Source organism: Cajanus cajan, chromosome 5, assembly GCF_000230855.2.
Source record: "Cajanus cajan strain Asha chromosome 5, NIPB_CcT2T_4, whole genome shotgun sequence".
Lineage (NCBI taxonomy): Eukaryota > Viridiplantae > Streptophyta > Magnoliopsida > Fabales > Fabaceae > Cajanus > Cajanus cajan.
The window spans coordinates 17,271,043-17,296,672 of NC_138521.1; the positions used below are offsets into that span (position 1 = coordinate 17,271,043).

The 25,630-nt window shown below is 38.0% G+C and overlaps 1 protein-coding gene across 1 annotated transcript; it reads right to left on the reverse strand.

The window, feature by feature from the left end:
• Positions 1-6,357: 6,357 nt before the first annotated feature.
• LOC109810811 (transcription factor MYB92) lies at positions 6,358-8,265 on the reverse strand. Its single transcript, XM_020374378.2, has 3 exons — positions 7,532-8,265; positions 6,544-7,269; positions 6,358-6,394 (listed from the first exon to the last, which is right to left on the reverse strand). The coding sequence occupies exons 1-3, from the start codon at positions 7,903-7,905 to the stop codon at positions 6,358-6,360; spliced, it is 1,137 nt and encodes a 378-aa protein (XP_020229967.2). The 5' UTR covers positions 7,906-8,265.
• Between the last annotated feature and the right edge of the window lie 17,365 nt (positions 8,266-25,630).

Sequence of the window (25,630 nt, forward strand, 5' to 3'; positions counted from 1 at the left end):
GGCGGATGTGATTTGATGAGGTCGGCTCGTTGCGTATTGCGCCGTGAACCGTCTGACCAGGGTGCCGAAGCTTTCAATTGACTCGGCAGGTAGCTGGGTGTACCAGTTGAGCGCGGCCCCTTTGAGCGAGGTCAGAAAAACCCTACACAGAATAGCATCGTTATTGGTGTAGAGGTTTACCTATGTGGTGTACAAGTTGATGTGCTCGTCTGGGTCTGTCGTGTCGTCGTAGCGGTCGAGGTGGAGAGGCTTCCATCCGAGAGGGAGTGGCGTCTCCATAATGCCATCCACAAAAGGATGACGGCGGAAGGTTGGTTGATCCCCCGCGACATGAGTAGGAGCATTGCTGACCTCATGGGCCGATTTGTGTGTCGGTGCATGAGATCAATGCGTGGCAGGCTTTGGAGTCGATGTCCTATGCGCTATTGGCGGTTGAGAAACCGAGTGCCCCTCTTCCTCGTTTAGGTGACTCAGTTGAGGGGATTGATCAGAGGTGCGCCGTGGTAGCTGAGCGCGGATACGCTCATTCTCGGCGCGCGGCGCCGCTAGGTCTGCTTCATTGGCGGTTCGCATGGCGGCTAGGTCAGTTTCGTGCTTGGCACACATGTTTTGCAGATCGGCGGTGTGTTGCTGCCGCATCTGCTCGACCTGCTCGATCAGCCTTCTCAATGCTGCTTCGTTGTCCAATGTAGTTGCGTGATCTAGGTCGTCTGTTGCGCGTCTGCTATGGCTTCTGGTAGAAACCATAAGAGTGGCCGATAAGAGCTGTCTTGATCGGCCCCATGGTGGGCTCCAAATGTTCTTACCGGAAATCTGCTGTAGAGATGATCCTCCGAGTAAGATTGGTGAGCCTCCTTCGCTGGTACGCTTGATGCTCCAAGATGGGGGTGGTACCTGCAAAAGAGACTCCGATGCTAAAGTTAGTGTTTGTGGGTGTATGAGTCTCGTATAAGTAATGCACGTACCTTTGTGTGTATTAGGGTTTTGTTGGGCCTTGGGCCCGAGATCAGTTTATGACCTAATTGGATAGCGAGCCGATGTCGCCTAGCGCGTGTCCGAGGTCACTCCGCGCTGTGATGTCAAGCTCAAGCTCGGCATAGCGGTACGGATAGTACAGTAGGCAACTTCACCAATTCTTTTCTAGATTTGGTAAGGACCAATAAATTAGAGAGAAAGGTTATGAGACTTCAATGTGAGACTAACACCAGTTTAAGGAGTTGCCTTTAATAATACATGATCTCCCTCTTTAAACTCAAGTTCGCTTATTCTTTTCTCATGGTAGCTCTTTTGTCTACTTTGGGAAACTCTCATCCTCTCTTGGATTAATTTGCCAATTTTTGTAGTATGTTCAACCACATCAAGTCCTAAGATAAAGTTCTCTCTAGTATTTACTCAACACAAGGGTGTCCTATGCCTTTTACCACACAAGGCTTCATGTGGTGTCATCCTAATATTGGAATGTTAAATATTATTATAAGTGACTATTATTAAAGGTAAAATGTTATCCCACTTGTCCCCATGTTTTGAAACACATGCACAAAGAACATCCTCTAAGGGTTGAATGGTTCTCTCAGTTAGTCATCTATTCGAAGGTGATAGGTTAAAACTCATCTTATGTTTGGTTCCTTAAGTTTGTTAAACTCTATCAAAAAATCTAAAGGTAAAACTAGGGTTTTATATGAACTAAATTAGGAGGAAAACCATGAAGTTTAACTATCTAACCTATGTGGAGTTTTGTCAACTTCTCCAAAGGATACCTAGTGTTAATAAGAACTATAGATGAGAATAAGTTAGACCTTAAACAAGAGCTTATGACTTGATCTCTTTAAAACTTGATCTAACCTGACCTGTTTAATAAAAGGCCAAATATAAGCTTTTAAAAAAGCCTATTTTCAGACTTAGCCTTATAAAAAAGCCTATTATATGTTTGATAGGTTAACTTATTTATTTATATAATACAATAAAAAATTAATATATATATATATATATTATATTAAAAATATAAATAAACAAATAAATTTATAAAATAAAAATATATTATCAATATTTAAAATATTTTTTTATATAATCATTTTTTTTCATTATAGATTTATAAGTTTATAACATATGCATGAGTGTACATTAACATACATGGTTACGCATGAATTGTCCCTTCAATAAAAAATAATTTAATTTTTTTTATATTTCTTTTAAAATTTAAATTTAATAATATTGAGTAAATTATATTTTAAAATAATTTTGTTGATTTTTAAAAATTAAGTTTATTGACTTAATTAACATTAATAATTTAACTAGGTTAATAGGCCATTCAGACTTTAAAAAAGGCAAGTCACACTTATAAAAAAAATATATGATAGATAATAAGTCAGACTTAAACTTTAATTTTGCAGAACAAGCATGGTCTATATATTCAAAGTTTAGTCTATCCTGACCTATTCCCATCACTAATAGGAACCAACCACAAAATCTATGGATATACTATCTTATTTCCACATCAATACATCTAGAAGTTTGATTGTCCTTGAAGCCTTCTAGCATTCTACCTTAAAATTTTGGCAAGCTGGGCATGCATACACAACTCAACTATCTTTCTCTTCATCTTATGCCACCAAAGTACTTTCTTTTGGTCTTGATACATCTTAGTGGCTCTAGGGTGGATATTAAGGTTACTCCTATATCCTTTTAGGATCACCTTTTTTAGTTTAGGGACACTAGGAAGTTCACATAACCTATCTTGGAATCTAAGAAATTCCATCTATACCCGTCTTAAAGTCACTCTCTTTCCTTTGGTTTAAACTCTCAACCTAAGCTAGCAAAAAATTATCTAATTTTTGACCACCTCTAATCTCATCTACCTAGATATTGGCTACCTTTAGCATACTCAACTTAATACTCTTAGGGGTTAGCTCACATACCAAACTAAGGCTTCAAAACTACTATAAGAGATCTAACTCCCTAATTATCAAGGCAAATACCTATAAGGATATCCTATTAGCATCAACTACTACTACATTAGCTTTGCTAAGATGGTAACTAAGCTAAAAAATGGTAATCCTTAAGAAATATTAACCATCTCCTTTGTCTCTAGTTTAACCCTTTTTGATAAAAAAAAAAGGTATGTAAGGATTTTATGGTCACTAAAAACCTTAAATCTTGAACTATACAAGTAGTGCTTCAACAACTTTACTACAAACTCTATTCCAACCAACTCTAGATCATGGGTAGGATAGATTCTCTCATGGTCTTTTAGTTGACTAGACATATATGCTACTATTTTATGCTTTTGCATAAGAACTCCTTCTAAACGCATCTCAAAGGCATCACAATACACTACTAAATGTTCACTAGGGCAAGTAAATTAAAGACAGGTGCTCTTAGTCAACCTAGCCTCAAGCTCTTGAAAACTTTCTTTAGCTCACATCCCACACAGAGGCAAGAACTTTCTTAGTCAACTTGGTCAAAGACAATGCTAATCTAGAGAAATCTTCTATAAATCTCCTATAGTAACTTGCTAAATCCAAGAAACTCCTAATCTCAAAAACTAACTTAGGGGTTTTCCACTCAAGAATGACTTTTACTTTGGATGGGTCTACAACTGTACCTCTCATATATCACATGTCCTATAAAATTAACCTTCTCTAGCCAAAACTCACACTTGAAAAATTTGACATAAATTTGTTTGTCCTTAAGGGTCTACAACACAACCCTTAGATGCTCAACATGTTCCTTTCTAGACACAAAGTACACAAGGATGTCATCTATAAAAACCACTAGAAACCTATATAGGTAGGGATGGAAGATGTGGTTCATGTAATCCATGAACATTCTGGATGCATTGGTCACACCATAAGGCATAACCAAATATTTAGTGCTCATAACATGTATTGGAAGCAGTTTGAGGAATGTCCTTACACCTTACCCAGATTTGATGATAACTTGATCTCAAATCTATCTTGCTAAAAACACTATTCCCAACCAATTAATCCATGAGGTAATGTATTTTTATGATCACTTTGTTTAATTGGTGATAATCTACATACAACCTCATTTTTTCATCTTTTTTTTTTACTAGTAACACAAACGTTCCTTAAGATGATACACTAGGCCTAATAAAAAATTTTCTAAGAATTTATCTATTTGTATCTTAAGTTCAACTAACTACATGGTAGACATCCTATAAGGTGCTATGAATATAGGATCCCTACCGGATACTAAATCTATAGAGAAATATTTCTCTCTTTCTTTCAAGTGTTGGCTAGAAACATATATCCTTTGAAAAAACTTATAGGGATTTTCTAACTAAAGGAATGTCACTCAACTTACTTTTACTCTCAAGTTTTAAAGAACCAAGAATCATGTATACATGGGCATTTTCTTTAAAAAAGACATTTTGACTTGGTTGCCAATCATAAAATTTGCACTCTTACTTTCACCGAAAACAATTATTTTTATTAGAACAATTTTGTAGGACATGATTAGAAGATAATTATTTCATACTATGAATAATAACTTATTGACTAAAAGATAAACAAATTAAGTCAATTAAAAATTGATATAAGAAATTACAAGATAATTAAAGCACACATTAGAAGATATTTTGGGGCCATCAGTTAGAGTTTCTACAACCATATCAAGTTTTAAGGAGGACATAGGCAATATAAAAATGAAAACTATGACTCTTGGATACTCTTGTTAAATTAATATTGTTATATAAAACCTTTTGAATGGACGTTTTATTACGGATCTATTTTGATAAACTTTTTTTAAAGTGCTTATAAGAGTAAAAATAAGAAGATAAAAAAATGAAATTAGCTTGTTCATAAATTTAAATCAGTTTAAGCATAAAATATTTTTGGAGAAGCTAAAATGAGAATTTTTTTACTAATTAATTTTTGCATAAACTGATTTAAGCTTATAAAGATATTACTTTTATTTTTCTTTTCTATTTTTTTGTAATAAATGTTTATTTCTCCAAACAAATTCTACATATCTTTTTGCTTTATCTTTACTATTAATAAATGAGATTACTTTACTTGGTGTCCACAATTTTTGGACAATTTTATCTCTAAAATATACCTTTCAAATTACTCTTTCTTTCTCTTTTTTTTTTTTCTTTCAAAAATTATCTTTATAACTACAATTACCCAAAATTTGTTCACACTCTTTTATTATTAATTGCTCACTTTTATTTTAATTTTTAAAAATATACAGAGGTACAAATAAAGCTGCATTGCCAACCTAAATCCTTATCTTAAGGAGCAGTTTTATTGGTGAACATGAAAACAAGAGGGTGGTTGGTTGTTTTGACGTGTCTTTTTGCATTGTTCTTTTTATCTTCTTCCACACTCAAACTTTCTAAGCAAATGGGGGTCTGGACGTACACTAATTCCAACGAATTATTTTGCCATGCTAATCGTGAATTGTTTGGTACAATGAATGATGCTTAGGGGAGATACAAATACAATCAAAAGTAACGAAGAACATCAAACTTATTATTTGCAATTTCCAGTGTGGTTTTCTTCGTATGAAAAGAACTCTATTTAATAATTATTATGAACTTCACAAATATATGAAGGAAACTAAACTAAAAATAAAAGTAGTGAACTAGTCATTATGAATGAACAAATCAGAAGAAAAAAGACACGACGGTGGATAATCTGGCTAGGAGGAGAATTGTCCTCTCAGATAATGATGCATTATGTGTATTTTGTAAGAAGGATATTGAATCTGATTATCATTTGTTCTGTACCTGCCCGGTGGTGGACAAGGTATGGAAAGTTTGTCTCAATTGGATCAGCTGTCCTGCCCCCCTACCTAGTAACATTTTGGATCATTTCAACTTCATTCCTGGACCAATTCAACACTACGAACAGGTTGTATATTGGCGTTCCATATGGTTGGCAACTACTTGGACAGTGTGGAGGACAAGGAATCTTTACAGGTTCAATGATAATAGCTTCTCTTTTGAAAGATTGGTGAACGAGATTCAGGTTTACAGTTGGAGGTGGCTGTCATCATTTGCAAAGACATTCCGGTATACTTTTTCACAATGGTGCTATAATCCTGGTTTATGCATGTCTAGGTATATTCACTAAAATAATCTACATGTTTGGTATGTAGTTTCCTTGACATAATTATTCCTTTCACGAGACTGGTATGTTTGGTTATTTTGTATACTATTTTATTTCTCTTTTGGTACCACTGGTACCTTTTTAATGAAAATTTTCTTAGCCGTTCAAAAAAAAAATGAACAAATCAAAAGAGAAAAAAAAACGAATGAAAGAATGAAAAAAAAATCTGTATATCTATGTAGAGGATCCTTTAGTTGATTATCTTGAAGGAATTGCAATCATTCTTCTACCAGGAAACTGGTGATGCAGAAGTGGATGTCATACTGCAAAATAAAAACAAGATGATGTCAAGTTACTTTCGAATACAAAGTTGCATATATTTTTTTTTCTCTTTTCTATAAACAAGATGCATGCATTTGCACATAACAATAAAAGCAAGGCAATTAAACCAGTTGAGAACAGAAGAACATACTCTAGAATCTCTTTCCAGTAGGAAACGTTTGTTTCATCATCATCAAGAAGGAACTTCTCGCAAGCCTCGAAGGTTGTGGAGAAAGGTGATTCGGTTGACTTTTGTGCTGCGTTGAAGTTGTTATCCATTTGGCTTAAGGTAGTTTTCTTAGGACAAGTTGCTACTAATGCAGGAAGAAGATTTTCTGCTTCATTTTGCAGTAAAGTGTTGATGTTTTGGTTATAACCAAGAACTTCATGATTAGTTTCACTCTCTTTTTCTGTCCCTGGTTTTGGAATATTCTGATGAGAAGAGTCGCTGTGTGTTTGAGAGAGTGATACAGAAGCAGGGTTTACACATTCTTGACCTCTCATGATTGAATCTTCAACTTGGAAGGTGTTTGTCCCGTTGAGAATTTGATTGCTGAAGAGGTAAGGGTTACCCATGTTAACCAATGAATTGGTGCTGTTCACAAGTTGCAACATATTTTGTAGTAGTTGTAGTTTGGCTAATTGAGTGTTGACATCTGCTTGTAAACCAAGAGGGTTGGTCCAAGGACTCATTGATGTGCCCAAAGACATGCCAAGCAACTGGGAAAGATTCATGAGGTGATTGAAGTCGGTTCTTTGCTTGTGAGTTTCTGGGTCAATACCCATCTGAAGAAGCTTTTTTCTTATGTTGGTGTTCCAATAATTCTTGATCTCGTTGTCAGTTCTCCCTGGAAGATGTGTAGCAATCTTTGCCCACCTACAAACAACATCAAAAGGAATTAATTATGGTTTCAACTTGATTTGCATACACAAACACAAAAACACATATACAAACTATTGAAATACAAGTCTTACATAATTAGAATAAGAAAATATAGATTCATAAGTACACAAAGTTTTCATTAATATGAGATCTTTTAAATGATAACAAAAACTAAATCGATGAAAACTTAGATGTAAAATCGATAAGTATCGACGCACTATACAAACATCAAAAGAAGTTAGTTAAACATTCATACTTGTTTCCAAGAACTGAATGAAGGTTGATGATCAATTGCTCCTCTTCTTCAGTGAATTTCCCTCTCTTGATATCTGGCCTAAGATAGTTTTCCCACCTTAACCTGCAACTTTTCCCGCACCTATTTAGACCTGCATGCATTGGAAGTGTTCTCCAAGTTCGCCTTCCATGTTTGCTAATATAATCCATTAGCTTTTCATCTTCTTCCAGTGTCCATGGCCCTTTCTTAACACCACTCTCGTTACAGCAAGGTGGCCTACCCATTATGTTGATGCACAATGAATGGTCTAAGACAATGAAAAAATAACAGGTGCACGTCCTCAGGATATTAAAAGACCAAGGTAACACATGTGGTTTTATAGGTGCTTGGAACATGCAAATTCACGAAATGAGGTCATGCAAGTTTTCAAGAAATGAGGTCATGCATTACATTATTTCGACGTAAATTATTTTTAAATAGTTGAAATTAAACTCGGGATTAGGTAGTGCAAGTGTACAGCTACAATGTAGTTCCGTTGAATTTCTAAAAAGTGAAAATGGTTTGAAAGGAAAACTATGCATGATTCCATATATAATAAGCAAAATTTAGCTTTGACCATGAATTAAATTAACATACATTGTGGCTTGACCATTTTCAACATTTCAAGATTTTCGATATGATCGAGACTCAAGGTGGTGAAAGAATACTGCGCTTGTCACGTGATGACTAGGTGTAAAACTAGAGTAGCTAGATTCATTGTTAATTTGTAACCAGTTATAAATAGCGATTGTAATCAGGGTGGACTTGAGGCTTTTGGTGTCTTGCGTACGAAGTGAAAAAATTGATGTCTATAAAACTATTTAAACCTAAAAGTATAAAATATGAATAATTTAACACGTAATTATTAAAAGATGACTAGATGCATAATATATTTGTACGAAATTATAAATTATTCATAGAGATTATTTCATGTTGAAAAAATGGATCAATAATAATAACATTTCACAAAGAAGCTCATAAGAGAGAGGTATAAATTTACAATTTTATTTTAAAGTTTTAGTAAAATAAATAGGTCACGATTTAACAAATAGAATAGAATTAAAAAATTAGAGATAAAGGAAAAAGAAAACAAAGTCAAAGACAATTCTTATTTATTATTTTACATTAACACTTATGAAAATTCTCATTGAGGAGAAAAAAGGAAATAGTGAATAATATATCATATTTTTCTCTTTATATTTAATATTATTGATTTATTTTTCTAAAATTATGGGTAGATTTTTGTTGATTATGGGAAAAAGTAATTATTTATTAATTGTTTACAATTAAATTTTTTTGGATAAATTTTCTTAATTAATTTATTTTTTAATACATTTTTATATGATTTAATTATGGAAATTTTATTTTTATATTATATAAACTAAATAACATGTTTTTGACAACCCTTCAACAATGAAACCTTGAGTAGTCATCCCACCAATTTCTACTTTTGATCACCATTGGTTGTGATTACGATCATTGCATTGCAGACATTGCATCTTTAAAGATGCATGTTGCAGAGTAAAATTATTGAATATTAATTTGTATCAAAATTTAAAAAATAATAATAATAACTAATTAATATATATATATTTTTTTTATAAAATTGTATATATTTTTGTTAATCTTTTTTTTTGGAAAATTTCTCCATAAATTAATTTTTCCATATCCGATTTTCATTAAAATTCAAACTTATCACCCTTAATCCAACTCTACATATTCTAACACATTCTTAAATACACAAATACACAAACTCACGATCACGCTATTGAGAAGAATTACATCCAACAACACATTATATAGAGAGACAATACGAATCCTAGCTATACTAAATAAAGATAATTTTGTATGAATCAAGTAAATTACTAATTAAGAACAATCCCATTTCAATTCATATATACAGTGCACTTGGTGGTTCCAAATCTCACATAAATCTGTTTAAATATCTTTTATTTATTTATTAACTCTAACGATCATATATGGAAGGCAGAATATATAGTTTCTACACTTACTAATCAAATGATTTTCTACTATTTAATTATTTTTTATTTCTTGTAGCTTCTCATCATAATATTATTACCTAGCCAGCAATTTCTTCGGTAGTCAGGTTCTTTAATTTTACTGTTTTAGTTTATAAGTACATATTTTAACTAATTTATTTAAATAAAAAAAGTGTTTGTATTTCAGTGTGTATAGGATAAATATTTATTTGTACGTATTGTAATTCAAAATTAGTAAGTATTTTTAAAATTTTAAATTATATTATTATAATTAATAACAATATATATCTATCTTTTGAAACAAAAATATTTTATATTTATATATAATTTAATTTTTTATAGAAAGTTATTTTTTAAAATTAAAATTAATAGATAAGTAGTTAACTAATTAACACAGGTAAAGATACATGGAGACTGTGTGATTTTATATGATTGAAAGACATAATGTTTTGGAGTGGTAAAAATATTATTTATCTATTATTCATTTAATTCATCTACAACTAAATTTATCATTACAATTAAAATATATTATGAATTGAATCTAATTCATCTATTTAATTTTATTAATATTTAGTGATCTATTATCTGTTTTTTTAAAACCTATTAGATTACAATTCAGAATGTTTTTCAAAATTCATCTATTACTTTAGAAGATCTAAATGAATTATTTTAATCAAATTCTTTATGATTTGTTTAAGAAATTATCCGATCCATCCATATGGTATCCCTAATACTCTCTCTCTGTCTATTTATCTATCTATTTATATATATATATATATATATATATATATATATATATAAATAAATAGATAGATAGATAGATAAATACAGAGAGAGTGTGAGTTATAATAAAATCGGTGTAACTTTTATTAAGTATTATATCACTTAATAATTTTATATTAAATGTGAATTTTGTAAATCTAACTGTTAGATTGAAAGTTCATATCACTTTGTATTTATATCAAATTTTGTTAAATTTGAACAACAACTTGAAAGTAATTAAAGTGTTCATATTTTAGTATATTTTGAAATGTATATATTACATCAATTTTATCTTATAAGAATGAAGTATCAAAATATCTAGGATTAATATAGAAATTTGTATATATAATCAAAAAATAAAAAAACTTTCAATCTAACAGTTAAATTTATAAAATTCACATTTAATATAAAGTTATTGAACAGTGTAATACTTAATAATTAATGTTATTATAATCTTTCTTATATATCACATAATGAACCAGTAGCCCACCTTGGACGGCGTTGTTCCGTCGTCTTAGTGGAATTTGAATTCATTTTAGTTGAAAAGGCGATAAAGTGTATAATGAGGACATTGAGATGCAGTTGGAGGCTGCTGCATGCTTGAAAATTATAAATATAGCTCACATTGCGAGACTTAGTTTCAAATGATGAGAAAATGACAAAAAATAGATTACCACACTCATGATGAAACAACTCGAGAATTACGCATGAAGGAAAATCGGAAACATCCTAGCTTAGAAAGGATTATGATATTTTAATCTTTTCATATTCTCAGTTCTTACATGCAAAAGTCAAATTAATTAAAAAGTTCTTCTCTGAACCTTTTACTTCGGAAATTATTTGTTATCTCAGCAGGAGATCGATGGATTGAATATAGCAACCAACAACAGAGGAATGGAGCCAGCAACGCCCGTTTCAAAAATTTCACACTAGTAAATTATATGAGGAGGGATCCGTTTACTCTAGGAGTAAGTGATGGAGCTAAGTTGAACAAGATTGATGAACTTCAACTCCTCCATGCTTAGGACCGAAATGCCTTGAGGTTGACCTTATGATAAGTTCGAATTCTCCTTGAAGAAGTCTTCAATGGAGGAGAAGCCTTGGAAGGAGGTTCGGTTACTTCAAGCTTGGAGTAGAAGCTTGATGAACCAAAACAAAGTTTGAAGAAACTTTGAGGGAAAACCTAGAGTGGAGGTTCTCTACGGTTTTAGGGACTCTTGAGTTGAGAGAAAATCTGATTTCAATTCTCATTAATGTCAAAAGTGATTACAAATGAAGTAATTAGAAACATATAGGGAAAGGTAGCTTGTAGGAGAAGCTATCCTTAACCATGGTTCACTAGGAACCATGGTAGGGTAAGCTTTAACTCCCACGATTTAGGTAGCTTGTAGGAGAAGCCAACCTTGACCATGGTTCACTTAAGAACCATGGTAAGGTTGTCTTAACCTTCCAAGGTTTAGAAGCTTGCAAGGCAAGCTTCAAACCTTGAAGAGCAACAAGCTAATTTCGGCCAAAGAACAAGGAGGAGAGCTAGGCGGCCTTGGTTCATGTTTGCTCCTTGAATTAATTCAAAAATGTTTGATTTGGTTTAGTTAGGTTCATCATATGATGATGAGACCTAGCTAAATCAAATCTATGAAAAATTAGGAGCAAAATGAGTCCAATATGCAAAATTTTGCCTAGGCCCAGTTCTGGCCCAATTACTTGTTACACCCTCAAGCATTGCTAAATGTCACCCCCTTTTCCCTACTGAAAAAATATAAAATGAATGTATCAACTAGGGAGGTTAAATGGAGCTAAACTCTCCAAGTAACCTACCTTAAAAACAATATACAATCACTAGGAAAAAGCAAGTAAAGTGCATCACAAATACAAAGGCAAAAATAACCTATACAAGAGACTATTTACAAAATATATGAAAAAGGTCTTTAATATCATCCCATTCCTCTTGGTTCTTTCAGTATATCACCTCGTGGATTCCGTGGCCTTGGCCATAGTCTATCATCCCCTCCCTCTTGAAAAGGATTTGACCTCAAATCTCGAGGGTCCTCATGATTATTGGCCATACCTACAAATATATAATAAAATTCATTAGAGGTGATATTTTCAACAAATGAATGTGAAAGAAATATCCTAGAAGGAATCCTTTCATGGAACCTAAAGAAATCAATGACACTAGACCTACTAATATAATGAATAGGATCCTCTCCTAAACATAGACTAGATATATTATTAAATCCTAAGAATGTGCTAAAACTAAAACTATAGCACACTAAAGACTTAATCCTAAAAACTAAAATATCTTGCCTAAAGTACCCTATGTGGTAACCTAGGCATTTCCTAGAAAATAAGGAAAATACTACTAAGAAATTTCCTAAACAATTTTGGATTATATTATTTGTTGGATGGTTATGAAAAGAATTTGTCACAAGGAACCTTGAAGGTTCATATGTTATATCCAACAAATAATATATTCCATAAATTGGGTGCATTATTGACACAACTAAGGTAGGACAAGTCCTACAAAAAGGAAGGTTATCTACCTTGGGCACCACCAAGGAAGTAGCATGAGAAGTAGAACTAAATGAAGTCCACTTCTCCTTCACAAAATCTTGAAGTTGAGATTCTTTTTCTTTAAAAATAATGGATTTGTGAATCTCTTCTTCAAGACTAGTGGCAGCGTGAGGGTAAGAGTTAAGGTCTTTATGAATAAAGAGAATAGTTTTCATAGATTCTTTAGTGATAAAGAAATTCTCTTTAGACATAATTCTCTTAGAGGATATTTCTTCCTCTTTACTCTTCCCTACCTTTTCTCTTTTTCATTTGTGCTTGATCCTCAGCCACTTGTTGAGGTGAAAGAGGATAAAGTACAAATTTCTTTTCCTTGTGAGTGAAGGAAATTTCATTAGTAAGACCATTATGTATAGTTTTCTTTTCAAATTGCCATGATCTTCCTAACAAAATATGACAAGCTTCTATTGGTACTATATCACATAAAACTTGGTCCTCATACTTCCCAATGGAAAACTTGACCTTCACTTGTTGGTCAACTACTATGTCGCCATCCTTATTAAGCCATTGCAAATGATAAGGTTGAGGATGTGGCATAGTAATTAAACTCATCTTTTTAACTAACCTAGTGCTACAACAATTGCACCATGAACCACTATCAACAATGAGGGAACAAGCATTATTTAAAATATTACATCTTGTGTGAAAGATGTTCTCTCTTTGTGATAGGGTACCACTAGGTTGATTATGAAGGATTCTCCTAAGCATTAGGAGCTTTCCTTCATAAGGATAAACTGGCTCCACTTTGGTCTTTTGAAGCTTTGTTTCAACCTCACTTTCACTAGAAGAGGAGGTAGTAGTCTCTTCTTGACTACTATAAGTGTCATGCCCCCTTAAGATCATGACTTTCTTTGTAGGGCATTGAGAAGCAATATGGCCTCTCCCTAGACACTTGAAACATTTAATATCACTAGTCTTTGTGCTAGTGTGTGGAGTGTGGGTACCTTTACCCTTCTCTTTGTTCTTATCCTTATTCTTAGCTGATTCCTTGGAGGGTTCTAAAATATTTTTCTTTTCAAAAGATTTTTCCTCCTCCATGTAGTCTTTCTTAAGAGATCTAGAGTGGGAGCCTTCTCTTTTAAAAGAAGATTTTCTCATCATTTGTTGTTCTACCCTTACACAAAGTTGGACTAAATCATTTAAGTCCCTGTAGGGTAATAGCTCCACTTGGTCTCTAATCTCTAAGTCAAGACCACTTAGGAATCTAGCTACAGTGGTGGCTTCTTCTTCCCTAATACAAGCCCTCATCATTAAAAGCTCCATTTGTTGCCTGTACTGTTTAACAGACAAATCCCTTTGTTGGAGCCTTTGGAGCTTATTCATAAGCTCCCTTCCATAATAGGTGGGAATGTGCCTCCTCCTCATTGCACTTTTAAGATCATTCCAATATTGAATTGGAGGATCATTGTGGAGGCGTCTCTCTCTTTCTAGGGCTGTCCACCAATACATGGCATGCCCTTGGAAGCTAAGGGTAGCCAGAGGGACTTTTCTCTCTTCACTCACCCTATGGCAAGCAAAGAGTTGCTCAACCTTCATTTCCCAATCTAGGTATAACTCCACATCATCTTTGCCAAAAAATTGGGGAAGGTCAACTTTGACTTCCCTTGGCCTTGTGGTCCTCCTAGAAGTATGTTGGTAGTGATCCCCTTGATTCATGCTTTCATTAGGGGATGTGTATTGGGAATGTGAGCTCCTACTCTTTTTCCTATGTTTCTTCATATCTTCTTTTAATTTTTCTTCCTCTTGCCTTAAAATTCTCAATTGTTCCTCAAGATAAACAAGTTGTCATTCTCTTTCAATTCTTTCCTTCTCTCTTTGAATGGACTCTTGCTTTTTCCATAGTTTAAGTGATTTAAGCTCTTTAGTGATGTAAGAAAGACTTTTTGGAGAGCCATCACTTTCACTATTGGAGGAATTTTGAGACATTTTAATTCAAGAGATTTTTTTTCACACAAAAATAGTTTTTATGAAAATAAGATTTTTATGGAGTGCTTTAGACTTGGCACTTGGAGGTCTAAGAGTACAAATTGAACTTTGGAGGGAGGTGAGCTACTAAAGAGCCACTTAATAACCAAGCCTCTTCAAGTAAAAATCTCTAAACCCCCTTGTACTTTTGTCTTGCACAAAACAATTTTCACAAAGAACTTTTCTTAAAGAAAAATAACAAACAAGTGCCTATGTGTACAGTTTATAAGATGCTTGAAAACATAAAGAGCAAGAAAACATAAATTGCTTGAAAACTTAAATGACTGAAAACATAAATTGCTTAAAACATAAATTGCTTGAAAACTTAAATGACTGAAAACATAAACTAGGCGTGGTAAGCAATTTAAACCTAAGTGAGAGCTTGAGAGGTACCAAAAACCTTCAAGGACCCTCTCACAAGTGCTAAACGAAATTTACTATGAGAACTCTTAAGGAGAGATGGAGATACACCAAAGGCACTCCAAGACACTCCTTAATAAAGGCCTTGTACAAAAATTTGGAAATCAAAAATTACAAGAAAATGAAATTCAAATTTTCTTCAAATGAAATGCAAATTCACACTCAAAATGAAATGTAAATTCACAATCAAATGAATTTAGTGGCTGCACCTAATTTCAAGGCAAACAAATTAGCCACTAATTTAGAACAAATTTAGAGACGGATTTTTGTAAGGAAAAACTAGTTTTAGTAACCAAAATTTCCGTCACTAAATTTAGTTCTAGATTTTCACAAAAATTTTCACAATTAGCTTCACTCCTTGCTCCAATTCAGCCACCAACTGCATCCTCACAAAGGTGTTTCACTCCTCTTTTTAGAATTAACCTTGAGGTTAGTGACTTCTAGGTGTTTCCAAGAGCCTAGCCACCAAGAGAGAACAAACTCCCTAAGCAACCACCAAAGCCTTCAAGTGGATGTCCTTTGCCTTGGCCTCCTACACCTTTCAAGAAGCACTCAACCACCTTCAAGACTGAATATTAGTGCTAAAACTGAAAATGAACAATTTAGAATGGCTACACCAATTGGTGGAAAACAAATGAGACAAGACTAGAAAGAATTCCACAAAATGACAAGCAACAATTAAAGGAAATTTTGAAGGCTAGCACATAAAGATTAACCTAGGAAAGGCACTAGAATTGATTACCAAATTAAAAGCTAAGATTAGAAAACAAAAATAAGACACAAAGATGTGGCTGGACCAACAAAATATGTAGGCAATTACACACCAAAACCGAGAGCAACACTTAACAATATTTTCACTCCTTTTTGGCTTTTTCTTTTGCTATTTTCTTTCTTTTTCTTTTGCAAAATATTTTTCACTTGTTTTTCTTTTAATGTTCAGGAGTTTTAATGCCTTTTGAACAAGAATATGTCTCGGTTTTAATGTAGAAAAACTGCAGCAAAAATTTTACACAAAACAAGAGGTGTTCACAAACATGTTTTCACTAGTGCTTCACAATTTTGTAGTATTTTTAGGTCAAATTTTTTAAGCACTTTTTCCTTTGTTTTTCTCATGCAATTAGGACACTCACACCTCTGTTTTGGCTCTGTTTTAATGCTTATAAAAGTGTATTAGGTTTCAGCCACAAGAAGACTCAAGGAAAAACCTAATAGGAAAGTGTTTATATACTTTTCTTGACAAAACTTTTTAATATGACATAATAGAAACCTAACTCTAGGAAATTTGCTAGAACTAATAGCAAATTAGGAACTGAAACATGTAAAGTAAAAGCACATATAAGAAGGTTCAGATTTAATAAGAAAAATACACAAAGATTTCGGACACAAAAACACAAAACAAAATTAGGTCAAACAAGCTAGTCTAGGAAGTTTTAACATACAAAGGACTACACATGACTTTCTAGGACAAAACAAGTGATTCAAAAACAAAATCTATGCAATATGAATTTTGTCCAATCATGGACACATGTTATAGAATGGAGAGACTCAAGCAAAATAAAATGCACAAGTACAAGAACCTAGGCGCACAACAACAATTCATTCAAGAAGAATAGGAACAAGCAAACAAGAATCAATCACTTCATATATGACATATAGGATCCATCAAAAATCATATTAGAACTAGATCCTTGCAGCAAACATAGATTTAGACATAGACAAGGAAGAAACAACACGGATTCAAGTAGAAAAAGTTAGAACAAAAAACCTCAAGAGAACTAGGCTCTAGATACCAAAAATGATGGAGCTAAGTTGAAGAAGATTGATGAACTTCAACTCCTCCATGCTTAGGACCAAAATGCCTTGAGGTTGACCTTATGATAAGTCCGAATTCTCCTTGAAGAAGTCTTCAATGGAGGAGAAGCCTTGGAAGGAGGTTCGGTTACTTCAAGCTTGGAGTAGAAGCTTGATGAACCAAAACAAAGTTTGAAGAAACTTTGAGGGAAAACCTAGAGTGGAGGTTCTCTACGGTTTTAGGGACTCTTGAGTTGAGAGAAAATCTGATTTCAATTCTCATTAATGTCAAAAGTGATTACAAATGAAGTAATTAGAAATATATAGGGAAAGGTAGCTTGTAGGAGAAGCTATCCTTAACCATGGTTCACTAGGAACCATGGTAGGGTAAGCTTAAACTCCCACGGTTTAGGTAGCTTGTAGGAGAAGCCAACCTTGACCATGGTTCACTTAAGAACCATGGTAAGGTTGTCTTAACCTTCCAAGGTTTAGAAGCTTGCAAGGCAAGCTTCAAACCTTGAAGAGCAACAAGCTAATTTCGACCAAAGAACAAGGAGGAGAGCTAGGCGGCCTTGGTTCATGTTTGCTCCTTGAATTAATTCAAAAAAATTTGATTTGGTTTAGTTAGGTTCATCATATGATGATGAGACCTAGCTAAATCAAATCTATGAAAAATTAGGAGCAAAATGAGTCCAATATGCAAAATTTTGCCTAGGCCCAGTTCTGGCCCAATTACTTGTTACACCCTCAAACATTGCTAAATGTCACCCCCCTTTTCCCTACTGAAAAAATATAAAATGAATGTATCAACTAGGGAGGTTAAATGGAGCTAAACTCTCCAAGTAACCTACCTTAAAAACAATATACAATCACTAGGAAAAAGCAAGTAAAGTGCCTCACAAATACAAAGGCAAAAATAACTTATACAAGAGACTATTTACAAAATATATGAAAAAGGTCTTTAATATCATCCCATTCCTCTTGGTTCTTTCAGTATATCACCTCGTGGATTCCTTGGCCTTGGCCATAGTCTATGAGTAAGGTTACCTAGTAAGTTTAGGTAAACTTACTTCGTTCAATAACTCGTGTTCTACATCAAATTTTAACGATTCAACTGTTGAATTTAAAGTTCTTAATACATAAATCAAGTCTGTAAATTTTTAGAAAATTTAAAAATTATTTAATACTTTATTACATTAATTCAAATTGACAGATCCATCCTTTATATATATATATATATATATATATGAATTAAAATATAGTATATAAGTGAAAATAATATTTATTTAATTAACTAATTTATAAAATTGAATAACATCAAGTCCAAATTCTAATATGCAAGCTGCTAACTCTCATAACTTTCCTTAGTAGATCTTTTGATTTGAATTTTATGAAAAGGGTCGAAAAAGGATTGTCATATATATAATCTACATTTACGGATATCAATTAATGCAAAATTATTGTATAAAAAAATTAATACAAAATTATATCTTATTAGAGGTTCAAAAAAAGCTTTGGTTTTGTTCTTACCGGAGATCTGCTGTGGAGATGATCCGCCGAGTAAGATTGGTGAGACTCCTTCGCTGGTACGTTGGTGTTCCAAGATGGGGGTGGTACCTGCAAAAGAGACTCTGATGCTAAAGTTAGGGTTTGTATGAGTATATGTCTCGTATAAGTAATGCACGTACCTTAGTGTAAATTAGGGTTGCGTTGGGCTTTGGGCTTGAGATCAGTTGTGATCTAATTAGATAGCGGATCTCGTCTGGACCGAGATCTCCTGAGATCAGTTATGATTTGGTTAAGTGATGAGCTGACGTCACATAGCGCGTATCCGAGGTCGCCACGCGCTGTGATGCCGAGCCGGGAGCTCGGCTTTGCAGTACGGATAGTACACTAGCCCCCCGAGCTCCGAAGACCGTGGGTCGAGGAGTTAAGACCGAGCTCGTCAAGTGGCTGTGACCCTTTGTGTACGCCTGCTTGTTGAGATGTCGTGTGTCATAACTGGTCATTTCCAAAAACGTGCAAGTGGCGCGTTAACGGGAGTGACAGTTATGTAATGATGGTTTGCATTTGTCATAATGGTTCTCAATTAATGTTCCGTCAGACGTGCCCCTAGGCTGACACGTGCCGTGACCGTTTTGAATTTGGAAAAAACCTTTTTCTCTCCCTCGCGCCTCTTCCCTTTTCACTTTACTCATTTTCGCTCTTTCAACTTCTTGCGCACGCTGTTTCTCTCGTTTCTGCTTATCCTCCATCTTCATTTTCTCCGTTTTCGCCGTCGTTTCCGGTAACCCAGTCATTATTAGGGTTATTTTCTGAGGAAGAGTACCAGGTACTTCCTTTCTACAGTTTTCTTTTTCCTTCTTTCCCAATCTTCTTCGAGTCTTTCTTGTTTTCTCCATGGCTGGAGGGAGTGGTGCTGGTTCCTCCGCACCTGCCAAGGGTAAAGGCAAGGCGCGGGGCAAGGCGACGGCTACCGGAACGGCCACTGCCGGGAAAAAGAAGGAGGTGGAGCCGCCAACGGACCTCGTTCCAGGCATTCCTGGGTACAACTGGGTTCGGCGCGAGATGGCGGAGGCCCAAAGCGTATTCCGGTCCTTTCTTGAAGTTAATGCGATCTTGAGATCGTACAGGGTTTGTGACCCTTCCATCTCCCGGATGATCCGGCTTGAACCTTGTCAGGCTGGTGAGGGCGTGTATATGGGGAAGTCTACTGACCCTCCCCATTTCTATGTTTATCAATGCTTCTTCAGGGATTTGGGCATTTGCCTTCCCTTCACACAATTCGAGTGTGACTTCTTGAATTTTGTCAACTCGGCTCCTTGCCAGTTGCACCCCAACGGTTGGGGTTTTTTGAGGGCTTTTCAAGTCCTGTGTTCGGCCCTAGGAATAGAGGTGTCTCTTCCTGTCTTTCTTCATTTCTACCAATTGAAAATAGGCGTTCCGCCTTATGGCGTGCTGTCCCTGAGTGGGAGTAGGGATGGGGGTTTGTTTACTCTCTACTCCCAGTCATTCAAAAATTATAAACAAGAGTTCTTCCGGGGCGCCCTTGTGGATGTCGATCCCTTGGAGGATGGGGCGTTCTATTTCGGTGGTTTTTCGAAGTTCCCTTTCTATTGGTGCCCCAAACCGTCTAGGTTTCACGGGGTAGGCCAAGTGAAATTGACGGCTTCGGAGGCGGCCGCCATCGAGAATCTTACTGCGCTTCCTCGCCCGCTGGATTGCAAGCTCGTCCTGTCGCTTGCGAATTCGGCGTACAAGGAGAGGGGCCTGGAGAGTGAGTATCTCGTCCTCTTTAGAGTGTTAGGGTTTGTGAAAACTCCATTTTCTGATGTGCTTCGTTTTTTGTGCTTGTAGGCATAATGGGCAAGAGTAAGTGGCGCGAGCTGAAGCACCGCTACAACGTTGCCGAGCTCGAGGTTCCTGAGCCTCAAGAGGAGGAGATTTCCCCCCTGAAGGTCAACCGAAAAAGAAAGAGGGGCGAGAAAGAGGTTGGGGGGACCTCTGCCCCTCGTGGCATGGAGGAGGTGACCTCCAAGGCTACTGATGCCGACGTAATCGACCTGACTGGGAGTCCTCCGCTTGGGGAGGCTCCTCAAATGGCTACTGCGGAGACGACACAGACTGTCGAGCAGGTTTCTCTAGCTACCAAGGAGGTGTCCCAGGGTGCTGAGCAGGTCATCTCGACTGCCAAGGTATGTGTCTTGCCTTGTGGCTTCTCTTTTCCTTTTTATGCTGCGTTCTGGTTGAGGTTTTATTTAAGTTGCCACTGTTTTCTTTTTTGTAGGCGAGTAAGGCCGCCGAGGTCCTGGCGACCCCGAGCTCCGAGGTGCCAGGAGCGGGTGTCTTTGGTGTAGAGCAGGGGATGTCTGCTGCCGCTTCTGATGCTGCCGAGGTTCGGGGCAAGGGGCCAAGTTTTGAGGTCCCGACAGCTACGCCTGCAGCTTCTGCGCCATCGTCAGGTCCATCGCAGGGGGCCTCCTAGAGTCAATACATTGCCCACCGCTTCGGGAAGGACCGCCCTGTTGTGCGATTGGACCATGTGAGTGCCTCGGCTGACATGGATTCGCTATGGAGCGCGGGGGTGACCGCCGAGAAGTTCTTTCCCAAGGGTTCGCTGAGCTCGGAGGATCAGGAGATGATTGAAGGGGCCGGGCCCGTGGAGAGCTTTGATGCTGCTCAAGTCCTTCTGTAGAGGGCTATGGCCATTGTGGACCACTAGAAGCATAGGTGGTCCAAGTAGCAGGAGGATCTGGTCTGACTGAGGGGCCGAGTTCAACCCTTGAGGGACGAAAACAAAGTCCTGAAGGAGGAGAACAAGGTTCTTAGTGCTGCCCTTGGTGAAGCGAAATTGCAGGGTGCCGAGCTTCGAGCTGCGAGGGGGGACCTTGCGAGGGTTCAGAAGTCGCTGGAGATCGCCCTGCGCTCCAATGAGAACTATGCCTCCCAGGTGAACGAGCTGCAGGGACTTGCCGTCGCGTCCCGAGGTCGGGTGCATTTCTTGGAAGATGAGGTGACGTCTTCCCGTGGTCGAGTCCGCTCCTTGGAGGATGAGGTGACCTCCCTGAAGAGTGACCTGGTGGCTGCGGCTGAGAAGTGCCTCTGTGATGAGGTTGTCCTTGGCGGCAAGGAGGAGGAGGTCGCCGCTTTGAGAGTGGAGCTGGCGAAGCAGGAGGCGGAGAGGGCGGTGCTGGAGAAGAAGCTGGAGGAAACCGAACGGGCTATTATGGTTGAGCATAAGTGGGGTTTCCTCAAGGCAGCTTGCCAGGCAAGGCTTCTTGCCCCGGGGTTCGACTTCTCTGCCATGCACGTGGAGAAAGTAGTTCGCTTTGGGAAGCTGGTAAAGGAGGACAACCTCGAGGATAGCTCTAGTGAGAATGCCTCCACATAGGCCAAATTTTGTAATAGCCTAGTTTAATTTTCCCTGCTTTATTTTTCTCCTCTGAATTCAATTGTGGAACTTTGAAAACATTGTTGTATATATGTGTATTTTTTGTCCATTTGCACTTTTCTTTGCCTTTGTGTTTAGACTTTATTTTTTGCTATCTGCGCGTTTTGAGACACACGTTCAATGTCTGTTGTGTGTTTCTATCTTTTGTGATACTCGACCTCGAGTTAACCATTTCGGGGTTCGAATGCGACCTTGGATTTTGGTTAAGTGTTGGTTCGAACTCAACCTTAAGTTAATCATGCCGGGGTTCGAATTCGACCTCGTATTTTCGTTAAGTGATTTTTGTTAAGGTTCGAACTCGACCTAGGTCATGCCAGGGTTCGAATTCGACCTCAGATTTTTGCTACATGATTCTTGTGAAGGTTCGAACTCGACCTTAAGTTAATCATGCCGAGGTTCAAATTCGACCTCATATTTTCGTTAAGTAATTCTTTGTGAAGGTTCGAACTCGACCTCGAATTGGTCATACCGAGGTTCGAACTCGACCTCAGATTAAAGTAGAGTGAATTGTACGAAGGTTCAAATTCGACCTTGTATTTTTGTTAAGTAATTCTTTGTGAAGGTTCGAACTCGACCTCGAATTGGTCATACCGAGGTTCGAACTCGACCTTAGATTAAAGTAGAGTGAATTGTACGAAGGTTCGAATTCGACCTTATATTTTTGTTAAGTAATTCTTTGTGAAGGTTCGAACTCGACCTTAAGTGAGAGCGAAAGAAGTTGGTTCGAACTCGACCTCTATTCATCATAAAACATAAAGTGACGCAGAACTAAAAATATGAATTGAACAGAATGAGTCATTTTATTGATTATGTAAATGTGCCTCGTTAAAAACCCTCTCAGCCAAAACCCATTTTTCTATTTTTTGGGATAAAAGACTGAGGCAGGAAAAGAGTGCACAGCTCATTCGTACAAAATTTAGCTGAAGTAGAACTTGAGATGCGTAACATTCCAAGTTTGCGGTATAGGTTTTCCGTTGAGCTCTTCTAATCGGTACGCTCCATTTTCCAAGTCTTCTGTAACTCGGAATGGGGCTCCCCAAGTGGGTGTAAGTTTCCCATCTGATGTGTCTTTCCGTGCTTCGCCCAGCAATCGCCACACCAAGTTACCAACTCGGAAAGAGCGAGGTCTCACTCGGGTGTTGTATCTTCGGGAAGCTCGAAGCTTGCAGGCTTCTTCGTGGATTTGAGCTTCGTCTCTAAGCTCGTCAACCAAGTCGAGGTCAGCTGCCAACTCTCGAGCGTTCTGCTCACTGTTGAAAACTTGGCGTCGATGGGACGTCTCTCTGACTTCCACTGGGATCATTGCGTCAGCTCCGTAGGTCAGCCTGTAAGGCGTCTCTTGCGTGGTTGACTGGGGGGTGCAATGATACGCCCAGAGGATGCTGGGAAGTTCGTCGGGCTACTGTCCTTTGGCGTTCCCTAGCCGCTTCTTAAGTTCCCAGAGGATGACCTTGTTGGCTGCTTCGGCTTGGCCATTGGTTTGGGGGTGTTCCACCGAGGTCGGAAGATGCTTGATACCGAGCTCGCGGAGGAAGTCCTTGAATCCCTGTGCGATGAATTGTCGGCCGTTGTCAGTAACGAGGGTGTGAAGGATTCCGAATCTGCAAATGATATTCCTCTAGGTGAATCTTTGCACGTTCTCAGTGGTGATTTTGGCGAGTGGGCATGCCTCGATCCACTTGGTGAAGTAATCGATCGGCACTAGGAGGAACTTCAGTTGACCTTTCGCAGGGGGGAATGGCCCGAGGATGTCCATTCCCCACTGGGATAAAGGCCACGCTGACATCATATGGTGGAGAGCTTCGGGCGGTTGCCAGTGTGTGTTGACGAACTGCTGGCACTCTTTGCATTTTTGGATGTAGTCTTGACAATCCGACTTCAGAGTGGGCTAGTAGTACCCAGCTCGGAGTACTCTGGTCGCCATTGAGCGTGCTCCGGAATGTATGCCACATATGCTCCGGTGAATTTCCTCGATGACGTAGGTCGCCTGAGGCGTAGTCAAGCACTTTAGCAGTGGAGTGGAAACGCCACGTTTGAATAACTCATCCCCAATAATGACGAACTTAGCCGATCTCATCCTCATCTTCCGAGCTTCGTCCTTATCCTCGGGCAGGATTCCTTCTTTCAAGTAACCCCAGATGCCTGTCATCCACCTCAGGTCTTCACTATCATTGACATTGACGACTTTATCGTCCAAGCTGGGTGAGTGCAAGGTTTCCTGGATGATGGTTTGGTGCTGTCCAGGCCTTTTGGTGCTGGTGAGTTTGGATAGGAGGTCAGCTCGGGTGTTTTGCTCTCGAGGCACATGTTGTGTGGTGAACTCGTCAAAGGACGAGATCTGGTGGGATGCGACATGGAAGTACCGCTGTAGGAGAGTATCCTTTGCCTGGTACGTTCCACTGAGTTGCTCCACCATGAGCTTCAAGTCGCTGTTGCAGCTCACTCTTCGAGCTCCGAGGTCGCGGGCTAGCCTTAGTCCTACGAGGAGTGCCTCATATTCCGCTTGATTTTTGTTCACCTTGAAGCTAAACTTGAGGGATTGCTCCAAAGTGACTTGGTTTGGCCCTTCCAATATGATACCTGCACCACCACCCTTAGAGTTGGAGGACCCGTCAATGTGTAAAGTCCATACCTGGGGTTCCTCGGCAGTAGTAGGCGTGAGCTCGGCTACGAAGTCGGTCAGGCATTGAGCTTTCAGGGGTCCGCGACTTTCGTACTGGGTGTTGAACTCAGATAGTTCTACTGACCACGCAATCATCCGTCCGGCGAGCTTGGGCTTTCGCAGAATTTGCTTGATGGGGTAGTCGGTTTTGACTACCACTTGGTGACTTTGGAAGTAGGGTCGGAGGCGCCGAGCTGCGGTGACAAGTGCCAGTGCAAGCTTCTCGATCATTTGGTACCGCTTCTCCGCGTCTTGGAGGACTCGGCTGATGAAGTAGATCGGTGTTTGCACTTTTTGGTGCTCTTGTACTATGACTGCGCTGATGGCACTTTCTGCTACGGCCAAGTAGAGGAGGAGGTCGGTTTTGTGATCCGGCCTCTGTAGGATTGGCGGAGTCGTGAGAAAAGTTTTGAAGCTCTTGAAAGCCTCCTCGCACTAGTCCGTCCACTGAAAGTCTTTTGGCTTCCGTAGCAGAGTGAAGATCGGCCCTGCCTTCTCCGCGAGTCTGGGGATGAAACAAGACAGTGAGACTAATCGTCCGGCCAGGCGTTGGACCTCTTTCACCGTTTGCGGGCTTTACATCTGGATGATGGTTTTACACTTCTCGGGGTTGGCCTCGATTCCTTTGCTAGTGATCATGAAGCTGAGGAACTTGCCTCCCTGGACACCGAAGACGCACTTCTCCGGGTTAAGACGCATGTTGTGTCTCCAGATCTAGGCGAACACCTCAGCGAGGTCGGTAGTGTGGTATGTTGTCGAGGTGGTCTTGACCACCATGTCGTCGACGTAGACTTCCATGTTCCACCCGATCTGCTGGTGGAAAACCTTATCCATCAGTCGCTGGTAAGTTGCCCTGCGTTTTTGAGACCGAAGGGCATCACCCGGTAGCAGTAGCTGGCGTGGTCGATGATGAAGGACGTGTGCACCTCGTCGGGTGGGTACACCATTATCTGGTTGTA